At 41.7% G+C, this 21,134-nt stretch overlaps 1 protein-coding gene across 1 annotated transcript in view; it reads right to left on the reverse strand.

Annotated features, from left to right (window-relative positions):
* Positions 1–21,134, reverse strand: part of CHD5 (chromodomain helicase DNA binding protein 5) — a 568,616-nt gene that overhangs the window by 79,182 nt on the left and 468,300 nt on the right. The window contains exons 37-38 of the mRNA XM_085624078.1: positions 18,097–18,292; positions 465–628 (exon numbers count right to left, since the gene is read on the reverse strand). Of these exons, the coding sequence (XP_085480204.1) occupies positions 465–628; positions 18,097–18,292 (360 nt within the window). The remainder of the gene's footprint in view (positions 1–464; positions 629–18,096; positions 18,293–21,134) is intronic.

Here is a 21,134-nt window from a genome sequence, read left to right on the forward strand (position 1 = left end):
GGACAAGTAAAGCACATCAGTTACTTTCGAATTGTAAAATTATTGTTCATGCTTATCATTTTAGGTCTAGCTAAAGGCAGCTAAATATTAAGATTTCTCTAGCCAAATCTGCAATGTCTTTCAATTACAGCCGTCACAAGAAATCCAAATTAATATTTATAACTGATGGAACTGCAAGAAGTTGCCCTGGGAGTGTAAAATGCATTTTCATGATGAAACTGCTGAACTGTGAAAGCACAGACATGACTTACTAAATGCATGCAGGCACCCTATCATTATGCTGGATAATTGCAGCATCTTCATTGTAATGCACAGAACAAAAAAAGACCCAAAACAGCCAGACATGTTGGATTTGCCAATGTTTGATTTAAGAAAACAAACAAACACTTTCGGCCACTAGCCGAGGAAGGACACTTGAAAGATATTGGTTGTTTATGGTTGCCTTGTTCTTCCTCAGTTCTCACCTGCTGGGGAGTAGGTTCTCCCCCGCGATTCGTTAGCCGGCTCAGAATACTCCTTTCAGACATTTGAAGGCGGGCAGCAACAGGCGGTATTCTGGACAACATTGAGGGAAGGCGGGTCACATCTGCTTTCATATCGCTCAGCAACTCTTCCAACTGGTTTAGAACTGTAAAGGGATTCAATATATAGTTAGTTTATATGCTGTGATTAGTGAGTTCTAAAAAAATGCTCCTGTTCATCGGCTGACCTAACTGAGTGCATGCATGTGCCCAGACAGATCATGAAATCAGTGCCTCAAAAAAGGGTAAAAAGGAGCTTATCTACATAGAAAACATAAACTTGTAGGATGAAAAATCTGAAGTTAAGTTAAAATGGTACACTCTATACTTCAAATAAGGCTCTTCACTCACTCACGCACAAGTGCGAAGAGATGTCATGATTGTTTACTTATTTCAGTTACACATCAATAATTTAAGAACAAGTAAAACAAAAAACATATAATTAAGATATAGTAGTATCCAAAACCAGAATACTGCAGGGATTTGCCAGTAACAGCAAGCTACACAACCATTTGCCCCATAATGCATTGCTATGACCTCACATAGGACATCAAGCATGACATCACAAATGATATGAATGAAATTACTGTTTACATCATTGATCACATCAGTTATGAAAAATCACTTACTATATATGATAGTCATATGTAAACTGCATTATTACTGATAGCAATCAGTAGGAAATAAAACCGCCTGTAATTCAGTGAATATGAGCCCTCACACAAATAACTAACATAAGAGCGGATGCAAATCCACTAAGAGATGCTCACATTCAGACTCAATGGAGAGTAACGTTTGCAGTACCACTGTCTGCAACTAGATGTCCTTGCAGAGATTTGCTGCCGCAGTGCCACATGCACGCAGAAGACCTTTCCTAAATTAAATCTGATTTAAGGTAACTGTACCAGTGTCAGCAACTACATGGTCTTCTTGCAGAGTTCATCTACAGTGAAAGGTTCCCTGCACCAATCACAAACAGTATCCTCACACATCTGGAAGGAAGAAGGAAACCTGCAGTCTAACTCTCCATGCCTAGTCATCGCCACAATGATTAGAAAGAGAAAAAGGCTGTATGGAAATCCTCACGAACATTACATGCAGATATAAAGCCGCAGCACCAATGGAAACAGATATATATCCTCTCAGATAATATATAAAGAATAAAGGCGGCTGCAAATACACTTGTAAATAAGGTGAAACATGGCAGGAAGTAAATTCAACTGGATAGCCTTGCAGAGGATATACAGAAATGAAAAGAAAGGCTGTATTTTTATGAGGAGCAAAAACTTGTACACAAAATACAATGGCATTTCCCTTTCAGAGTTGGTCTCCATGATGCCAATTTTAGTTTCAATACCTTTTATTAAGATTTTCACCATCTGTAATCGGATCAAATAACGTCAGATATGTCTTATATTGGCAATCTCTAGAACCCCCATCATCTTGCCCCTAACATTTCCAATTGAATCTCCCTCCCTCACTCTAGCCACTCAAGAAGCAGCCTGGTAGTTTGATGATGTTACGGATGGCTCAATGCCCATCAAGAAGCAGCCTGGCAGTTTGATGATGTTCCGGATGGCTCAATGCCACTCAAGGAACACCCTGGCAGTTTGTTCATGTTCCGGGATGGCTCGATGCCACTCAAGGAACATCCTGGCAGTTTGATCATGTTTCGGAAGGGCATGAGGCCACTCAAGAAGCAGCCTGGCAGTTTGATCATGTTCCGAGAGGTCACAATGCCACTCAATCAGTCTTTAAAATAGAGGTCCTATTATTGGCAGGGTCCTCCACAGTTCGATAGTACAGCAGCAACTGAGATTAGGCTAGGATATGGAGGCATCTGAGTCTTTCGGGGCTAGTCAATTCTTTCCATTCTTTGCTAAAATAGTCTAAAAGTGGGACTTATAGTTTTTTAAAAGTCTCCTTCCTTGCCCCCGGCAAGTTTTGATTGTTGCTCCATGCCAGGTAACCAGCATACCTTGTTCAACCATGCATATTTTATGGGAATTAGCTGTTGGCACTACAGAGTCAAGATTGTTGATTTTGCTGCCAAAAGTAAATGGGAGATGAGTTGGCCCTTTTCCCATTTAAAGGATACATGACTGTGTCAAGCCTATCAAGGCCTACCCCCATGTTTCACTTCCTAAAAGTCACCAGTTCGGACCCTGAGATCTCCTTGATTGTTTGCAGTACTTTGAGTATGGTCACATTAGTGGAAATGACCAGATGATGTGGGTAAATGATCCCTTCTCTCCACAAACCCTCCAGCAAGTAATCTTTCTCCCTTGTCTCATTTTTGCTAGTCTTGTAGGGGTTTAGCGTCACCTATATAGTAACATAAGTGTGGTTTCCCTACCGCCCCAGAGTGTGTTATTCGCACTGGGCAGTATATCCTTCAACTATCTATGGAGATCTGTGGATCCTTTTCCTAAATTTGTTGGAATGTGAATTTCTCACCCGGCTCAGCAGTCTTAATGAGCGAATACATGATGTGTTTGCCATTGTTGCAATTTAACAGAAAGTTCTCCAATGGCGTGAGTAGCCTTGTTGCCCCTTGAAAGACAATGGAGCTCGGGTACCAGTGTCAGACTTGGAAGTAGTGAAAATGCTCCCCCTCCCCTGGGCCAAACTCTGATTTACTTTTTCGAAGGCTTCTCCACCCCCAACTGGAACATATCCCTTAGGGTTTTACATCCTCCTTCTTACCAATGTTGAAACGCCAGTCTGTTGACTCCAGGAGTGAACTCTGTGCTGCCCTAGAGGGAGGTGAAAGGGGAGGGGTGGGCGACAATCCCTTTCTAACAGCCTGACTATTCCAAACTTGAAGTGTGGCTCCTAGACACTGGGGAAATGTATGGCTTACCAACCCTCTGGCGTTTGGCCGTCCAGGGAGTCTGCCAAAGTGCTGACCCTCTCATGGTGCAGTCCATCTTGCATTAGCCCTTCTGTGCCTCCCTCTAGTCCAATAGTTCAGATTGGGCAGTGTAGTAATAGTGGAGTAGGTTGGGGATCACCAGCCTGTTGGAGATCAATTATGTAGTTTATGGGGATCTGGAGAGTCAGAGTCTGGAATATTTGAAATATCCTGGGTAGGACAGACATCTGTGCTGCCAATATGCCAATAAGCCCCAACAGTAGCAAAATAATTGTATGGCACCAGCAAGCAAGCTCTATTTTCTGTACCTCCAGTAGGTAGTGGAGGATTATCTCCCTAGTCCTAGCCAGGCCGAGACTGAGATATCTAATGGAGGTGGGGCCCACTTCAGGAGTGTCAACGTGTGTACTTCCAGGATCTGTTCACCAGAATTGATTTGATTTGATTTCGCATAGGTATACAACGGTATTTAAACTTCCTATAGTGGGTCTGACAATGATCTAGAGAATGACCATTTAAATATCAATTTAAATTTTACCTTAGATGAAGTGATCAGAGCACTTCACAGGAGTAAGACTGGTAAAGCACCTGGCCTGGATGGCATCCCTATAGATTTGTTTAAATTCAATATCGCACTATGGGGGCCCATCATCACGCAGGTTATCAACGCAAGCTGTCAAACAAAATTGCCTGAAACTTGGGGTGGGTCAATAATAGTGCCAATTTTAAAAAAAGGGGATCGTCAGAAACCAGGCTGCTATAGACCGATCTCCTTATTAGACTCAATGGTGAAAGTGGTGGGCCATGTGATTTTAGAGCGTTTGCAGGATTGGTCAGAAGAAAATAAGATCTTAACCGACCTACAATATGGTTTTCAGAAAGGACTTGGAACCACTTAGCAGTGTTTAAATCTGGCTCTTCTTATTGGAAAGTGCACGAGGGCAAAAAACAGTAGATTGTACATGGTCTTTGTAGACCTAACTGCAGCTTTTGACTCGGTAAAACATGCAAGATTGTGGGAAGTTCTTGAGGACTTAAAAGTATATCCTCAAATTATTGTCTTCTTAAGCAATCTTTATAGCAAGGCATCAGCTTGTGTACGTTTTGGACCAGGGGGGAAACGTAAAGCTGACTTACCCGTTGGAAGGGGGGTGAGGCAGGGCTGTGTCTTGGCCTCCTTTCTTTTTAATCTATATACTAACGGGCTAGGAGAAGCATTAGTTAGAACAACACAAGACTTTCCCCATGTCGCCAGCCGACCCATCCCGGTACTTCTTTATGCGGACGACGCAGTTATGTTGGCAAGAACCCAAATTGCTCTCCAAAGGGTCCTCAATGGTTTTTGTGTTTTTATGAACGATCTAGGCCTCAGTATCAACATCTCAAAGACATATGTAATGAGATGTGGCCATGGACCCATGCGAGGGAAGGACATCTTTGTTGAGGGGCAGAAATTAAGCTCAACTAAGAGTTTTTCATATTTGGGCGTTATGTTTAATAACAACAAATCATGGGCTCAAACTATAACTGCTAAAAAACTGATGCTCATCCGGACAACGAATGCTTTGGTGGGGTTTTCTAAGAAACTGGGCAGGAAACCCCTGGTGGAGCTGATACAAATCTATAAGGCAAGGTGTATCAGCTCCACATTGTACGGAGCTGGGGTCTGGGGACTAGCAAATAGTTCACAGCTGCAGCAAGTGGAGAATTCCTTTCTAAGATTCATATTATTCGTCACCCGGAGCACACCAAGTTTTGTATGTCACCAAGAGCTGGGCGTCCCTTTTTTATCTGACTTAATTAAAATAGAACCAATACTATTGTGGCATAGTATTTGGATTAAGGAGCAGACCCAGTTAAATCGGGATATACTCGCTGATTGTCTCAAACTAGATGGAGCCTTAAAAATACCATGGATCAGCTATATTCCTGATTTTATGACTAACTTAGGGCATCCTGAGTATTTTATAAACCCGAGCTCCTTACAGAAAATCTCACGGAAAACATTAAAAAGAGAGGGGCTTTGTATGTTAGAAGAGGCTAGACTGCCCAGCGAACTCATTAAGCCCACTGTTAGCCGTCATCAAATGATTTTAACGACTTTTGGAAAGGAGCCATACCTGTCTTACGTAATTGTTACTTTTGACAGAAAGTTATTGGCTAGATGTAGGTTAAACACATTCGATAGAATGGTGTCGTGGCCCAAGATGAATGATTGGTCGAGACAACTCCCATTGTGTTCTTGCGATAACCAATCATGCCAGACTACAATTCACACCGTCCTTTTTTGTAAATTTTATTGTGAACTAAGAAAAGTTTGGCTGATCCCGCTTCTAAAATCTTACGGGCTAAGACAATGTCGTCCTGCTTTTTTAAAACTTCAATTACTGGACAGTGTTCATGTAGTATGGAGACTTGCAATGTTCTTAAAGAGAGTATTCTTTTTGAGTAAAAGCTTAACTACCACTGACGAGTTATAATCTCTGATCGAATGGTTTTTAACTTTTTATGTAATAACATTGCACACTGTATGAAAGCATTTTGCACAACATGATAGCTGCTAGTTTGTAATCTCCATTTTTATTGAATATAAATGTAAAAATATTTTTTTAATTTGTGCTTTTATGATTGTAAATTTGTAACAATCAAATAAAGTTTTATGATGATGATGATTTTATTTGATTGTTTGGATTTATATAGTGCTCGAATGCCTGGAGGCGTCTTGGCCTCAGGGCCAGGAGGGAGATGTTCAAAATTTCCAACTGTTGGGTTTATTTTGAGGAGGAAATCTGTTGGTAAGCCCATAGTTCTTCTATCACTTGGGGGCAGTGATACAGCAGGGTGAGTTAATGATATCAGGATATTGTCCATGAACATAGCAAGTTTGGTGAGCTGTGATCCCAGATTTATCGCCTTGATGGTGTCACTGAGCCTGATTTTCTGGGTCGTAGTTCCAACGTTAGGGCAAACCGGAAGGGTGAAATTGGGAACCCCTGGCTGCTGCCTCGTTTAATCTGCACCCACTGTGATCGTTGGCTATTTACTCGTATTTTGGTTTTTGGGGACTGGTAGCTCGCCAGTATCCAACTGTAAAAGGATTCATCAAATCCCATTGCTTTTAATGTGATTATTATAAAATCCCACTCCACCTTGGTGAAATGTTTTTTGCATTCAGGGACACTATGATTGCCCTCTTGTTGTCTACTCTCTATATCCAGTCTTTGCAGAGCATCTTTTGTATTTTCATTAGCCTCTCGCTGTTCAATAAAGCTGATTTGTATGGGTGCATTATGCCTCCACTGCTGTCTACAGGCAGGTGGCCACTATCTTAGCAAAGATTTTTATATCAATATTTAGCTGAGATATTGGTCTGTAAGAGGAGAATTCATCTGCTCGTTTGCCTGGTTTCAATGTCAGGGAAATAACCAGTTCTGACATAGTGGGGGCTACTTTCTTGTCCTGGAGCATCCCCTGAAAAACTCTAAAGAGTAAGGTAATTAGGGATGTGCTAAAGACCTTGTAAAAGGACGCTATACACCCATCGGGGTTATGACCCTTTCCTGGCTGCGTAGATTAAATATTTAATAATTTCCTCTTCTTTGATGGCTTTGTCTAGCTTCTTCTTTATGGATGGGGAAATCCTGGGTAAACGTGTCCCAGACAAGTATTACATGAGCCTAGTGGGGGACAAAGGCTCTTTTGCAGATCATTTGTTGTAGAATTTGTGAAAATATCTAGGTTTTATCAGTATCGTTTATCATTACCCAGCCATCTTGGCTCTTCGCTACAGGTAAATGATTTTAGCTTTTGTAGGTCGTCAGAAGATTATCCAGGAAAGGCCTGGATTGTTGCCCAATTCATAGAATTTATTTGCCTAATTTTGCGAGGTGCTAAACTGCCCTGTCAAATTCCAGAGATCTAATTTGGCCCCTCTTCATTACAATTTCCTTTCATAGTTTCAGTGATTGTGTTAGTTTGTGTGGCAATTGAAGGCTTCCCAGATTTTTGCATAGGCAGGCTTGTAGCTCTTCCTAAACACAGGTGTTAGTTTACCTGTTTTAGCTATAAAATTCCCCCTTATCATTACTTTCAGGGCTTCCCAAACAACAACTCTTTTGTTTCATTGTGTGTTATGTACTCTCATATGCTTTCTTTCATATTGCTCACCACCACTGGGACTCTTAGGTGTGCATCTTGCATCCGCCACTAGCCTCCAACCCGCAGGGTTTTTAGTGTTGGGCTTAACATTCTACATGTAACCGGTCCATAGTCTGATAAAGTGTTGGGATGTAGGATTATATCCTGGAGCTTTGGAGCATTCTCTTATCTATGAGTATAAAATCGAGTGATTATACTAATTTTGATGTTATACATGATGTCAGCAGTGATGTCACTGGTAAAGAAATTTGTGATGGGGGTTGTGATATCATTGGGTGAGGTCCGGAGAAGTGCAATGGGGTAGGATTATTATTGTGAAGCTTGTGATAACAGATCAATGCAGTTGTTTTTAAGTTTTGGATTGTAACAATAACACCTCTACAACTGGATGCATTGAGAAAATTCCAGGCATTTCAAGTTCTAAAATAGTTACCTGGGGCATATGTGGTTGACATGATTTGCCAACAGCCATTGTGACAACAGATGCTGGTCCAGAATTTAACACCATTATATCCTGACTCCAAACTTAGTGATCTAGAAGCACATCTTGTAAAGTCCATAGTCCAGAAACGATATTTCCCAGCACACTGTGTTATCTCTACCATGGTGTAAGCATTCTGGGTCTATGCGTTTCTTTCACTAACTGCAGCCAATATTTGTTAGATTTAGCTTTAATAGCACTCTAGAGTTATTTAAGCCCGAACTATTGTCAGTGAGAAAGACAACAGGTCTCAGGAATGAGAATGGAATGTGATTTCATCTTTGTCCCAATGGTTCTATACCACAATTACTGGAAGAAGGTATGAGGTGTTGCACCATGTGAGCATTCATGACAAAAAAGAACATTGTGTCCAATGTAGGAGCCTTTTGGGGTCATAAAATGTACCATTTACAAAATTATGAGCTTCGCAACCGCAAAACAATCAAGTCACTATGTATAAAGGACTAATCACTACAACAGAATTACTTTCCAACCCACAAAATGCCCTTTGTAACTGATTGTGAAGCAGAAGGATTAATCAGGAAAGTTGTGTCTCCTTCCTTCCAACAAATCCCAACTGAATGTATCAGTGGTTTGTGACGGCAATTGTGGTTGCAAAACATTGATGGAACATCGACCTGCCAGAGCAGGTGGCAGTTATTTGCAAAGAAGAAGATGTCTGAGACAGATAGCTTCCACTTTGTCAATACTACCTGTAGGCATGTGAGGTGCAGAGAGTGGTTCAAGGGACCGCTCTATGCCCCTCAGTTTCAATGAGCCCCTATCACTTTGAAGGAGTCACAAGAGGGCTCCTGCCTTAGAAATATTACAAGGCAGGAAGTTCTGCAACTCTCTGTGAAAGTGCATTTTTCAGATGCAAGAGGTTAGCACATCAGTAACAGAGCAACATGAAGGTGGGGTAGAAAAACAGTCGATGTCAATTGCTCAAGGCTACATTTAACTTTGCCTAGGTTATTGCAAAATGAGCCAAAGATCAATATTCCCCCAAAAAAGTAACAGCACCATGATTATTCTACAAGGGAAGCTCTTGAACTGCACAAACCATTTGAAAAACATAAAGTACCTTTTTTCAGCTCCCTGTTTAGAATGCATAGAACTGAACTATGCATTTTAATGGTACAAATATTGATGTTTTTCAGCATGTATAGTTTTCGCAGTGCCCACATCACCTATAAGTAAAGTAGCCTTTCTCTTATAACATGTAGGCATTTATACCTTTCCTGTATAGCAAGCACAAGTCAACTGAAATAACAGTTTGAAAGAAAATTATTTTAAGAAATCAAAACTCACATAAAAAACATAACGCCTCAGCCCCCGTAAAAAAATACAAGACATCATGCTGACTCGTTCTCACTTCAGATCTCCTAAAGCGCTCTTTTTTAGGAACAAAAATATGTTGCACCTCCTGCTTTGGGAGAATGTTGTGCAATTAAAAGTAATCTTTCTAAATTTGTGTCTTTTACGTCATAATTTGAACACTGATTTGCTTTGTTTTATACAGAAGTGATTTATTGAAGCACCTCTTGACATGCCTATAGAAAATCTAAAAGTTCATAGTTTTCACGATATTGCCCAGACCGTCCAGAGGGACTGTCGCCCGTCAAATCTAGAGTTGCCAGCCAGCTGCTCAGACAACTTTTAACATTAACGGGAACTGCCACCATGACGATTCCTGCCAATGTAAGATTTTGACAGATCTGCCAAACAGGATGACTACCTTTAAACGTTTACATAGTTAAAACCAACTCAAAAAGCGTGATGTGGTAGGGGGTTCATTTTTTAGGTTGAGTCTGTGCATGCGCTGCTTTGTGAGGCATGCTGTACTCAGGTATGGACTTGGAGCTCCGCCTACTCTCTGGCCGTCTTTTCAATTGGCTCCTGTTACTGTCCTTTCTAAATAGGTGCTTCTGATTCATCATTAGGCTTGTTAGTTCCCCTTAGTAACACCTTGTGTGCATTTGTAACCTCCATAAGGACTGGACCTTTTATTTGTGTGGTTACACAATATGTTTATTTAGTCTGTAAGAACTATTTTCTTAATATTTTGTCCAACTCCAGATACGACATACTTTCCTGCAACGGCCATGAGACTTTCTTTCTTTTTTTTTCCAACATGGTCCATTTTCAATGGAGAGGCCACGCGCCTTTCTTTCTTTATTTTTCAGCGCGTCTGCTTTGAATAGAGCGGAAGCACTCCTTTCTATATTTATTAAATCCTTTATTTTTTTTTATGTTCCCCATGTGGCGCTTTCACTTTAATATCAGCCAGGCACCTTTCTTTACACGAGCCGCGTCTAAAGAAATGGGAGTGGTCAACATTAAAGTGAAAGCGCGTCATGGAGTGCTATTACAAAAACAAAATTGTCTCCTTGACAAACAAATGCTTTTTTGTTTTTGTAAAAGCACACCATGCCGTGCTTTCACTTTAATGTCGGTCACACCAATATCTTTAGACGCGGCTCGTCTAAGGAAAGGGGCGAGGCCGAGATTAAAATGAAAGCGCCGCATGGGTGCTTTGACATACAAGCATTTGCAACACAATAGGTCTCGCATTTACGAGAGTTTCGTAAATGCGAGACCTATTGCATTGCAACTGCTAGTTTCTTTTTGCTGTCTACACCTGGCAGATTTCACCTTTCAATGATGGACAGCAAAAAAAAGCCATTGATTGCTCACTTGGATTGGGTAGTTGGATGGCTAAACTCTGATGACCTGTGCTCTGTCCGTCATCGGAGGAGTAGGTTGATGTCTGTGTCGACATATTTTCAGTCCACCTGCCTCTAAATCGGGCAGGTGAACCATCAGCTTAGTGGAGAAGGGACCCACTTGTTGGGATTGCGCATGTTTTAGGGATCCCAAGGTCAGACACTGTACAGATGATCAGAACCTACTTTCAGCTTACGTCTTGGTGTGCGAAGACCAGTTCCTAACAATCCTCACTGACAGAGTTTAAAGTTCACTGTTTTGCTTTAAAGGTCCTGTCTAGTGAAAAGGTAAAAATATCTCTGTTACCAATTGTAGGGTTCCTGAATATTGCCTTATTTGTTGAAATCCATCAAATGCGTGGTGTGAACTTATTCAACATCACTTCGCCCTTGGACCTTAGTTTTATGCTTCTACAGGATACAGCCAGCCTGGACAGCTACCTGTTCAAATGCCTTTTGGAGGGAATTTGTTTTTGAGAGCACCAGATTAAGTTACACCTTTTCTTTTTTAGGCACGGGGTCATGATTTAGGCTTCACAGAACGGTATCTACCCTTTCAGGGTAACTGAATAAAATACTCTGTTGCTCTGACAGAGTACCTGTTCTCCAAGTTTAGAGTTGACTCCTGGCCCAGCAGAAAATTCTTGTCATTCACAGGAACCGCAGTCACTGTAGTTCCAAACAATGAGTTGAAAGTTTGATGGACGGCTCCATCAACCATGGGGGCCTCCTGTCAAACTTTCAACAAATTTGTATTTCTTGAGAAATAATCCTAAAGCATTATTTGGTCAGTGAAAAAACAAAAACTAATGACACTAACACCATGGGAGGATTGCCCCATGGCGCATGGGCCATTTGAATGTTTTCCCGCCCATTACTTCCATGTTTTTCATGGTGGTAAGGGAGAGTAAAAACTGGCCATTTGACTGTCCACTCTAAATCAGGCAGGGGGTTGAATGGCCAAACCTCTGGCAGCTCTTACTCTGTCAGGCCGTCAGGCGAGTATGTCAGCGACAGAGTAGTCTCCATTACTGACATATTGACATATTTAAGGTCCACCCGAAAGACGACAGAATAGGATTTATTTATTTAATTTTCCATATTCCGTCATCTGTCAACATCCCCCTTGCTCAGCCCCACAGTGTTTACTTGCAATGGCCGCTGCTGGTTTGGAGTGCAAAGGCATGACCAATGCTAACACAATTCCCAGATTTTGTTCTACTCTGCAAAGCAGCTATGATATTCCCAGACTTCTTGGCTAGGCGGAATGAACCGTGTTAAGAACAGCTGCATTCCACTGGCCTAGCTAGACGTTTGGCTGCCCGTGGCGGTCCCTGTGTTTGCAACTTCAGGGGGGAGGGGTGCTGGCGATATTCCGGCATTTGCCGCCCTGCAACAGCCAGTGGTAAGAGTGGGGGGGAGGCTTCCACCCCCAAAACTCGCCACTGTTTCATTCCCTGTCCTAGGTCTACAGTAACAACCATTGTGATCCTCCTTTAAATACAGTCAGGTTTCTAGGAACATTTACAAGACTCGCAACCTAAGATCTTGTGGTTTCACCAGACATAATTGGTGTCAAAAGAACAATAAAGCATGGCTATTTTTATGGACCCCTTCTGAACCTACACATACAAACCTACTTAATATAAGTTAATAAATCCGACTGACGACATATGTGATTCATTGGAGAAGTGCTTCTGTTGCTTCTTTGCGCTATCACTTGAAATAGACAACAGACTATTCCATCGAAGCAAAGAGAAGGGGAAAGTTTCTTCTTAAAATGAAGGTAAATTAATGCAGAAAGAATAAGATATGCCTCTCGGACTTAATTGTTTTACTCAGATTAGCGGGCACTACACCCTACTAAGAGTCAGTGAAAACTACTCAGTTTGCAGCAAGACATATGGCTTTTCTCGTTGACCGGTGATTTTTGAGCCCTAATCATGTTGCTCTTTTGTATAGTGACCCGTGTTAACACTACTCCGAAGGTCAGTCAGAGAACACCAGTTGACAATGAGCCAGCCTTTTGTGAAGTGTAACTAAATGACACTGACATTGTGACCAGCATGTGTCAGGTGAAACCAGTTGGCACTTTGCCAGACTCCTGCAAGGGAACACTATCTGGCAAAGGGCCTGATCAGGAGTTGGGCAGTTAATTCCAACCCGTGCATAGACCCCTCTTTATGAACGAGTTGGAATTAGGAGTTGTTCGGTATTTAACACATTTGATACTTATTGATTGTTTTAAATAACTCAAACTCAGTTACATTTCGGTGGGTCAAACCTGTCACAATTTAACAGGGGAAAACCATACGGTATTAACGATATCATGCAGATTTTGGTGCATTAAACACCGAATGTTATTCCCCAACTCATAATAGGTGCCATTTATCACCCTCGATAAATAACGTATTTCGTGGTATTGTTTTCTATCATGTGCGATAAATACAACCCATACTCGTAAACAGGGCTCAAGTATCATTGTAGGAATCCTCTCGTATCACCTTCAGTAATTTTTGTTGTTAAAGTGAGTTAGTGTAATCACTAACCACTGCATAGCATGAAAAGCATTAAGAGCTATTAATCCTCTATGTGTGCAAAAATAAATAAATAAACAAACAAAAAGAATCCACATATTTGTACAGCCTTTACACAGATATCACATATATGTAGAAATCGTTTGATCCATGAAAAATGAGTGAGTTTTCTGACAGACTTCTAAGTGTTGCACAGAGACAGACACATGAAAGAAATAACAAGAAAGCTTTCCTGCCCTCAGGAACTGCAACATCAAAAGTTTAAAAACTAAGAAAAGATCCCTAAATTGTTTTAATTGGAACCATAGATTTTAGCATGTTATGTTACATAGGGCCATATGCATCAACGAGAAACCTGCTCGCAAACGGGCAGATTAGCAGAATCTGACCCTTTGCTCCCGGTATTTTTGCATTTGGGATGCATCATCAAATCTCTAAATTGCGATTCCTTAAATTGCGATTGCATTTAAGGAATCTCAAATTGAGATTCCTTAAATGCAATGCATGAAAGTAAAAATATCAGCGATTTCGCTAATAGGGGGAGCAAATTACCATGAAGTTGAACTTCATGGTAATTTGCAAAAACATTGAAAAATGCACTTAAAGTGCTTTTTTCAAAAGTTCCATTTTACAAACACACATGCCCTTGGGGCATGTGTGTGTGCAAGATGTACTCATATGCAGATTTCAGGGGTGCAACAGGGTGTCCTTTTGACACCCTGGCACCCTTCAAATTGCATGAGCAATTTGCAATTCTCTAATTGAGAATGGCAAATTAAGAAAGTCTTCTCATTCAGTCCTATGGGCCTCTAGGCCCATAGGAATGAATGGGGAGGTAATTACTTAATTGCAACTCGCAATTTGCAAGTAGCAATTAAGGAATGTTTAGGAATCGCTATTTTGTAAGCGATTTCTACATGCATAGCCTTTTGCTATTCCTTATTAGCGAATCCTTATTTTTCGCTAATAAGGAATCGCAAATGGCATTGTTGATGCATGTGCCAGATAGTTTCCTTAGATTTGTGCCTCTCAATTCCTTGGCTTCTATGCCCGCCTAGAAGTTTAAACATGTGGCATTAAATTCACTAAAACACATTTAAAACTAACCCTTCAAAAAATAAATCTCTCAGAAAATTCTCCTCACCACTGTCTTACTGAAACGTTTTTGTAGCTTTCCAATTTGTCAAGTGTTTGTTGACCACAACTAGTCAATGTACCTCTGTGGTTTTTTAAAGACACGTGAACGTTTTTGAGGATTCGATTATCATGGAAGGTTACCTTTGAAAGGGGTATTTTTCAGGGTTCTACAGAAATATTTTTTTTACAATTAAAATGATTTTCTTTCAGTTTTTATTATGTCTAATGATGTAGCCAGTCGTGATTTATAAGGCAAAATGAGAAGAAAAAAACCCATAAAGTTTTACAGTAGTTATCATGATCTTGTGGAGTATGATTGATCTAAGGAACATTTGGATGAAGGCTTTTTCCTATACCAGGAATAAAAATGTACAAACTCACAGTGCTTAATTTGTAAAAAAAAAAAAAGTGCAGGGTCCGACATATTTTTTAGGAGTCCACCATCACATGCTGCGAATGCCGGGGTTACCGAATAACAAGGAGGCCTAGTCTTGAATCCAACTTATGCCTCTTTTTCCCACCACCCTACACTTCATGTCCTTTTGTTCCCTCTTTCAGTTTTTTTGCCATCCATGTTTTTCTCCTTTTCCTCCTTCTTTCATCTCCCTCCCTCTTTCTCGTTTTTGCCTCTGCTTTAAAGACTGATGCTGGAGTCAAATGTGTGCCCTGCACAAGACCTGCACAAATTAAGAACTGTCTCTAGGAATCGAGTAATTGTCCTCTGATATTGTCCGCATTTCATTTCATGATATTCTCAGCAGCAATGAGAAAATACCAGTCGAACCTTTTGGCACCTCTTTGGAGCTGACACTTTCACAAGGGTTTTGGGCATCCAGGTCCTCTCACGGCCCACCGGACAAAGACAATCCGGCCCACATGATGGCCCATTTAAACTGGCCCATTAAGAAATGGCCCAACAGGCCAGTCTGACACTGTATGGAGAAAGGAGCCATTGCCAAGTACAGGTGGAAGTACCAGGTGGCAACGGAATAGCCGCATGAGGGACTCTGCCAAGGGCTATCATATAATGGAATGCAATATAATAGGTTAATTTAGAATGAAATCCCAGTATACAATAGTACAGGAAGCTGCGGTAAGAAACACAATGGAAACACCCATGTATTCCCATGTATGTGCTGGGCAGGAACAATGCTAAACAAGATATGTGTTTGTGTGTGGATGTGTGTGTAAGTAAGGGCCTCCCATCAACAAGATCTCATCAGTGCTGACTGGAACCATGCCAAGTCCATAATAAAGCGATGGACAATTAAACGCATTTCCAACTGCTTATGAAAAAGCGCCCCCTGAAGTACAACCATCCAGAGAGTAATAACTAGGTTGCTGGCCCTCTCAAGGCTGGTCCATTGCTCATTAGACGCGTCAATCTCAGGTGCCAGACTGTGACTCGCCATTTCTTTCCATACTGACGTTTTTCCACTGGCTTCCAGTGGGATATAGCATTGTGCTCAACGCTTTGTATGTGAAGCACAAGGCCATCAGGGTTGTTGAAGTGGGGTGTTTATTGAAACTGGTACACAGATATATTAGGTCAGGCATCCTCGGATCCATTTGCACCAAAGTAAGCCAGCTAGCACAAGTCTTATGTCAGAAGCTTCTAGAAAATATTCCGGGACTCAGCGCCATTTGCTCAGCAGCGGCCCCTTTGCATGTAAGAGTGGTGGGGCCGGGTGGAAGGGTATTCGACAGACAACGAAGAGGGAAATTTAATTATTTATTTAATTTTCCCTCGTGGTCATCTGTCGAATCCCCCCAACTCGGCCCCACCGCTCTTACCTGCACGGCCCGCTCCTGCATTTGCTTTGTCACAGCTGCGGTCCCTCAGTGATTGATCACCAAAACCCTTTCTAGGAGCTAAGATGTGACCTTGGGCCACATCACCTGATCAAACTGTTTGCTGCATCATTGGTGCCTGCCGGCTGTAAAGTTAAGAGAGGGGAAGTGTTCATTGAGATCAAAAGGTTTCACATAGAAATGGAGTGTGGGAATGTTACAAGATGAAAAGCACATTGTACTTCATCATGTAACACCCCACACGCCATTAATGTATTAAGTCTTTCCATGACATGGCTGTTTTCTTACGTTTACCACGGACAAGCACCAATAACGTTGCAGACACAGGGCCATATTTATGACCCCAGTTGCATCGTACTTGCACCATACAACGTAGAACATACGCCACGCCATTGAAAAATGAGATTTATAGAGCCGCGCAAAACCACCATGCCTGGCCTTAAGTGACTTCATAAATCTTGAGTAAGACAAATTGCGGCGTTGCCTTACTCTTCACTAGAAAGGCGTTCCATGGATGTTGCGTGGATGTTTCCACGTAACTCCCATGGTTTTTGATGCATTCCCAGATTTATGAGGACTGCTAAACCTGGGAATGCACCAAAAAGGTACGCCTTCCCAGGAGAGGTGAAACAAGCAGAAATATCTTTATTTCTCCTCGTTACTTCCTCTCTCTATGTATGCTGCATTCTGCAGCACACATAAATAGAGGAATATACCTCAGGACTAGTCAAAAAGTTCACACTTGTAGAAGTGAGATGGTTATTGACTGTGTTGGTACTGTCATTGGGAGAGATGGCGGGGCACTGGGTGGTGCAAGCTGCAGGGGCATAGGCCGACCTGTCTCCATACAGTGTGTGCCAGCTTCACCACAGAGGTGTTTTGTCTTCTCTAACAAAAGCTCGCTGTGGTGAAGCCGGCATTCACTAGCTTGTCCTACAGGAAATAATGTGCTACTCATGGTCTTAAATAGAGCATTGGAAGACAACTTGTGGTCACAGCATCATGCCACCAACCTGGTACAGTAGAAAATGATGCAGAGAAGTTCAAAGGACTGCCCAGTGGCATAACAAAACACTTACTGAAATCTAAGTGTGATCTAAGGTTCACATATTTGAATTACAATATGTGGATAAGGTGGGACACTACCATGTGTTTTATGGAATTATATATTCCATCTGTACTAAATAAAATATTACAAGACACCTTGGATTTCCTTGACCATACAAAGGTGCTCGAATTGCAGCCCAAGCCTCAGTTTCATCAGTGAACTTCTCGATGACTTGAAATACATCGCTGGGAGTAAATGGATGCCATGTATGTAAAATGTATAGCATCTGCACCATTCTGGGGTATTATCAGGAATAAAGGCCCTCAGTGACCTCTGGCTAATTTGAGCCCCACAACCCTCATGATCAATGGCACTCATTTAGAAGTAGAAGTCCTTGAAGATTACTTTTATCGAAGAACTTTACCAATAAGAAACGGCCACGGGTTCCCATACTTGAATGAAAAGCATTTTAATTAGAAAAGTATTTCAACAAAAACACTGTGCCATGATAAAATGTACAATTGTGTTTGGTGCATTGTGCCAGTGATGTCTACTTATGAAGAGACCTTTTTAAATAGCATGATTTCCAAGCTTTTGCTTCGTTTTATAAAAACATGATTTCCAAGCTTTTGCTTCGTTTTATAAAAACATCAGCCATTTTCTAGAAATGTAATTTATTTACAATCTGAGGGGTGCCAAGCAAACCTTCCTGTATTGGGAAGGCATTGTCTTCATGTTCTCCGATTGTCTTCCTGGCTCTCTGATTGGGTGGGGTGGATGCAAAAGTGGGAGGTCACCAACCTTTGTGAAGGACAGCATTGGCCGGCTTATTCCCAGCCAGCGATTCTTTGGAAAGGTGCTGATGACTCTCAGCTAGACATTCCACTTCCGCCAAGCGAGCGTTGAGTGCCATGGCTGGATGGTTGGGATCCTGGGTCATGTTGAGGTAGGCGGCCCTTCGAAGCTGTTCCTCAATCACCAACGCCTGCTCTAGCAGCTAGGGAAACAGAAAACATACAGGAGAGCATTTCATCAAAGTGCTGAGTGATACCAGCATATCTACAAAAAATACAGAAACATAGGGTCCCATTCAGAAAACGTTTTCCTTGAGCAATGTCATCTCATGTATGTAAAATCTGGCGTCTCTACTGGTAACCTGTTGATCCTAATTCACAAAAACAGGATCTGAAGAAGTGCATATTTCAGTTATCAGTGTACATTTGCCACCAAGAGCTGCATTCTGAAAAGTGCAGGGGCAGGGCGAACGGGCATGTGTGCTCAGTTTCTGCACTCCTAGGTATTTTGGTATTACAGAAAAGGCTGAATCCCCTTCTGTAATACACATCACTCAAGTGCATATAGCACCAGCTGGATCTCAAGGGGGTGTTCTCTTATTTGCATGGGCAAGTGGTGTATGCAAATCAGGGAATATTTTACCCTTGAGCCCGTGCTATATTATAGACGCGGGTGTGGAGGTAGAGAAGCTGTTCAGAGGTGCACTGTCAGTGTGTCCACTGGGGGCTCCCTTATTGATGGGGACACGCGGGTCCTAAAGACTTCCCAGACACCCATTCTGCATGCAAGTGCAGCCTCTCACTGCTCCTGCTTGCAGAGAGATTTCTTCTCCCTTTTAGATCCGAGGCTGTCTATGGTGCCTCAGTGAAAGGCGGACCAACCGCTTCAAACAACCAGTCTGCCTTTCACTAATGTGCTGTCCCTAGGGATGGCAGGAGTTTGGGTCCGACTTGTGGAAGCACTCTGCACAAAAGACCAGGGCAGTGTACCCTTTAATTAATATTGCCCCAGGGCAGTGTACCCTTTAATTAATATTGCCCCAGATGTGCAGAAAATCCCCAGGTGTAAGTATCACAGAGTGCTTCTTTCTAGGCAAGAGGTTCTTGAAAATGTTTTTTGTTTTATGGAAAATGCTAATACATTTTCATTGGTGAGAAGAGCATACTTTGGAGGTGAGACTACATATAAAAGTGGGTGGTGAGAAGCTTTATCAAACAAATTTCGGAACCAGGGGTCGAACCTGTCCGGTTTCTTGTAATAATTGGCTATATTAAATATGACCCCTAGTTGATGCAAAAACCTTAGTACAAGGAGTCCTGAGTGGTTGTGTGAGGGGACAAGCTGCCCTTAGGCATCTGACCAGACAAGTCAAATAGGGTAAACGCTCACAAAGCTGTAACTTGGCAAAACTCTAACATTGCAAGTGCTTTTACCGCTCTCATCTGTGTTTCTAAACTGGCCCCTACATTAACCAGACGTAAGGGCCCAGATTTACCAAGGGTTTGAGTTGCCCTTGTGTCACTCAAGTCCTTAATTGGGATTTACTGTGCATTGCAGAGCCACCGTGTGTGGCTCTGAGTGGCATAGTAAATATGGAGTAATGCAAGGCAGCGCCAGTCGCAGCCTTGCGTTTCTCTGCCCTGGGAAGGCATTCCATGGGTGGAGCGTGGGTGCTCCCACGCATTCACCTATGGTTTCTGGTGCATTCCCAGACTTACTAATGCTAGTAAACCTGGGAAATGCATCAAAATGCATTCCTGGGGAGGTGTAATGAGGAAAATATGATTATTTCTCCTATTGTTTTCCTTTCGCCTTTCTAAGTGGGATGCATTCTGCAGCTCACATAAAAAGAGGAAAAAGCCTAAGAGGATTGTTTTTGTACAGAAAAGTGTCCCTTACAGCACAAAAATCAAACATTCCTGCATCACAGGTACCCTAGCACCATGTCACAAGGGTGAACTCCTTCCTGTACTATGTGAAGGTCAGTCTCTTGAGTAGACACGTGAGGACAACACAAACGTACAGTATTATTTTGTTTTACAATCGATAGTTTCTAGTGTTACTTTTTCAGTACTTGTGAAAGTTGCTTGCATCCTCTCAATAGCCACTGAAGACTTTGTTTCACCTACAGCTCGGCGAGAGCACCGACAGCGGCAGGACCCACTTCCTAACACTGGCCACATATGCCTCTCAACCACACTGTGTGATACCCTTTCGTGTGTGATGGAGTGTCCGAATTGCAGATACTCTGGAGGCGCTGCCAACTGGGTTGCAAAATCAACTTCAAATGCTATGTTTTTCATAGATGCTATTAAGGTCTGCACTGTTAACGTGTCCAAAGAATGAAATATTTCAGTCACTAGCAGTTTAGGCAAGCCATAAATGAGTGTGGTGGAATTATAAAAATATTTACCCATGTCGCAAACTTTCAAATAATGCAGTGACTAGGACCAAACAATTGTGACATTTTAGAGTCATCTCAACAATATCTGTTGAAAGTTTTTCCACCCATCACTTTGTCAACAATAAAGATAAGGATTATTTTGCTTGCACGATTCTGTGAATTTTCTTATGTTACATTTATTTGAAAGTTGTGCAGGATATGTGGTACAATGAATGTGGTATATAGGTAATATTGCCAATGTATTCATGTGAACCTAGCTAGGAAGCATTAAAGCACTGCAACTGACTTTGGAGGAGAGTAGTTTGGGCCCCTTTTTGAATTGACAGTAGGAGTGCGTTATAATCATGGTTAGTCTGCACTCGTAGCAGACTAATATATAAAAAGAAGAAAGAGGAATAGAAGATGTTTAAGTATCCTCATGATTAACGCAAACCTTATGTGTACTTTAGAGATGTAACTGACAAAAGTGCGCATTAACATGTTGTTAAGAGATAACAAACTAAATGTGTTTGCTGATTTGTTTTAGTATTTTAATCATGACACTAATGTTTACAGGGTTTGCCATTTATGACTGTTGAAGTATATGCTCAGAGTATGGCCATTTGCTTGTGGAAGAGCACACATAATGTAACCTGTGTGT

The sequence above is a fragment of the Triturus cristatus genome, chromosome 1_2, assembly GCF_964204655.1.
Source record: "Triturus cristatus chromosome 1_2, aTriCri1.1, whole genome shotgun sequence".
NCBI lineage: Eukaryota > Metazoa > Chordata > Amphibia > Caudata > Salamandridae > Triturus > Triturus cristatus.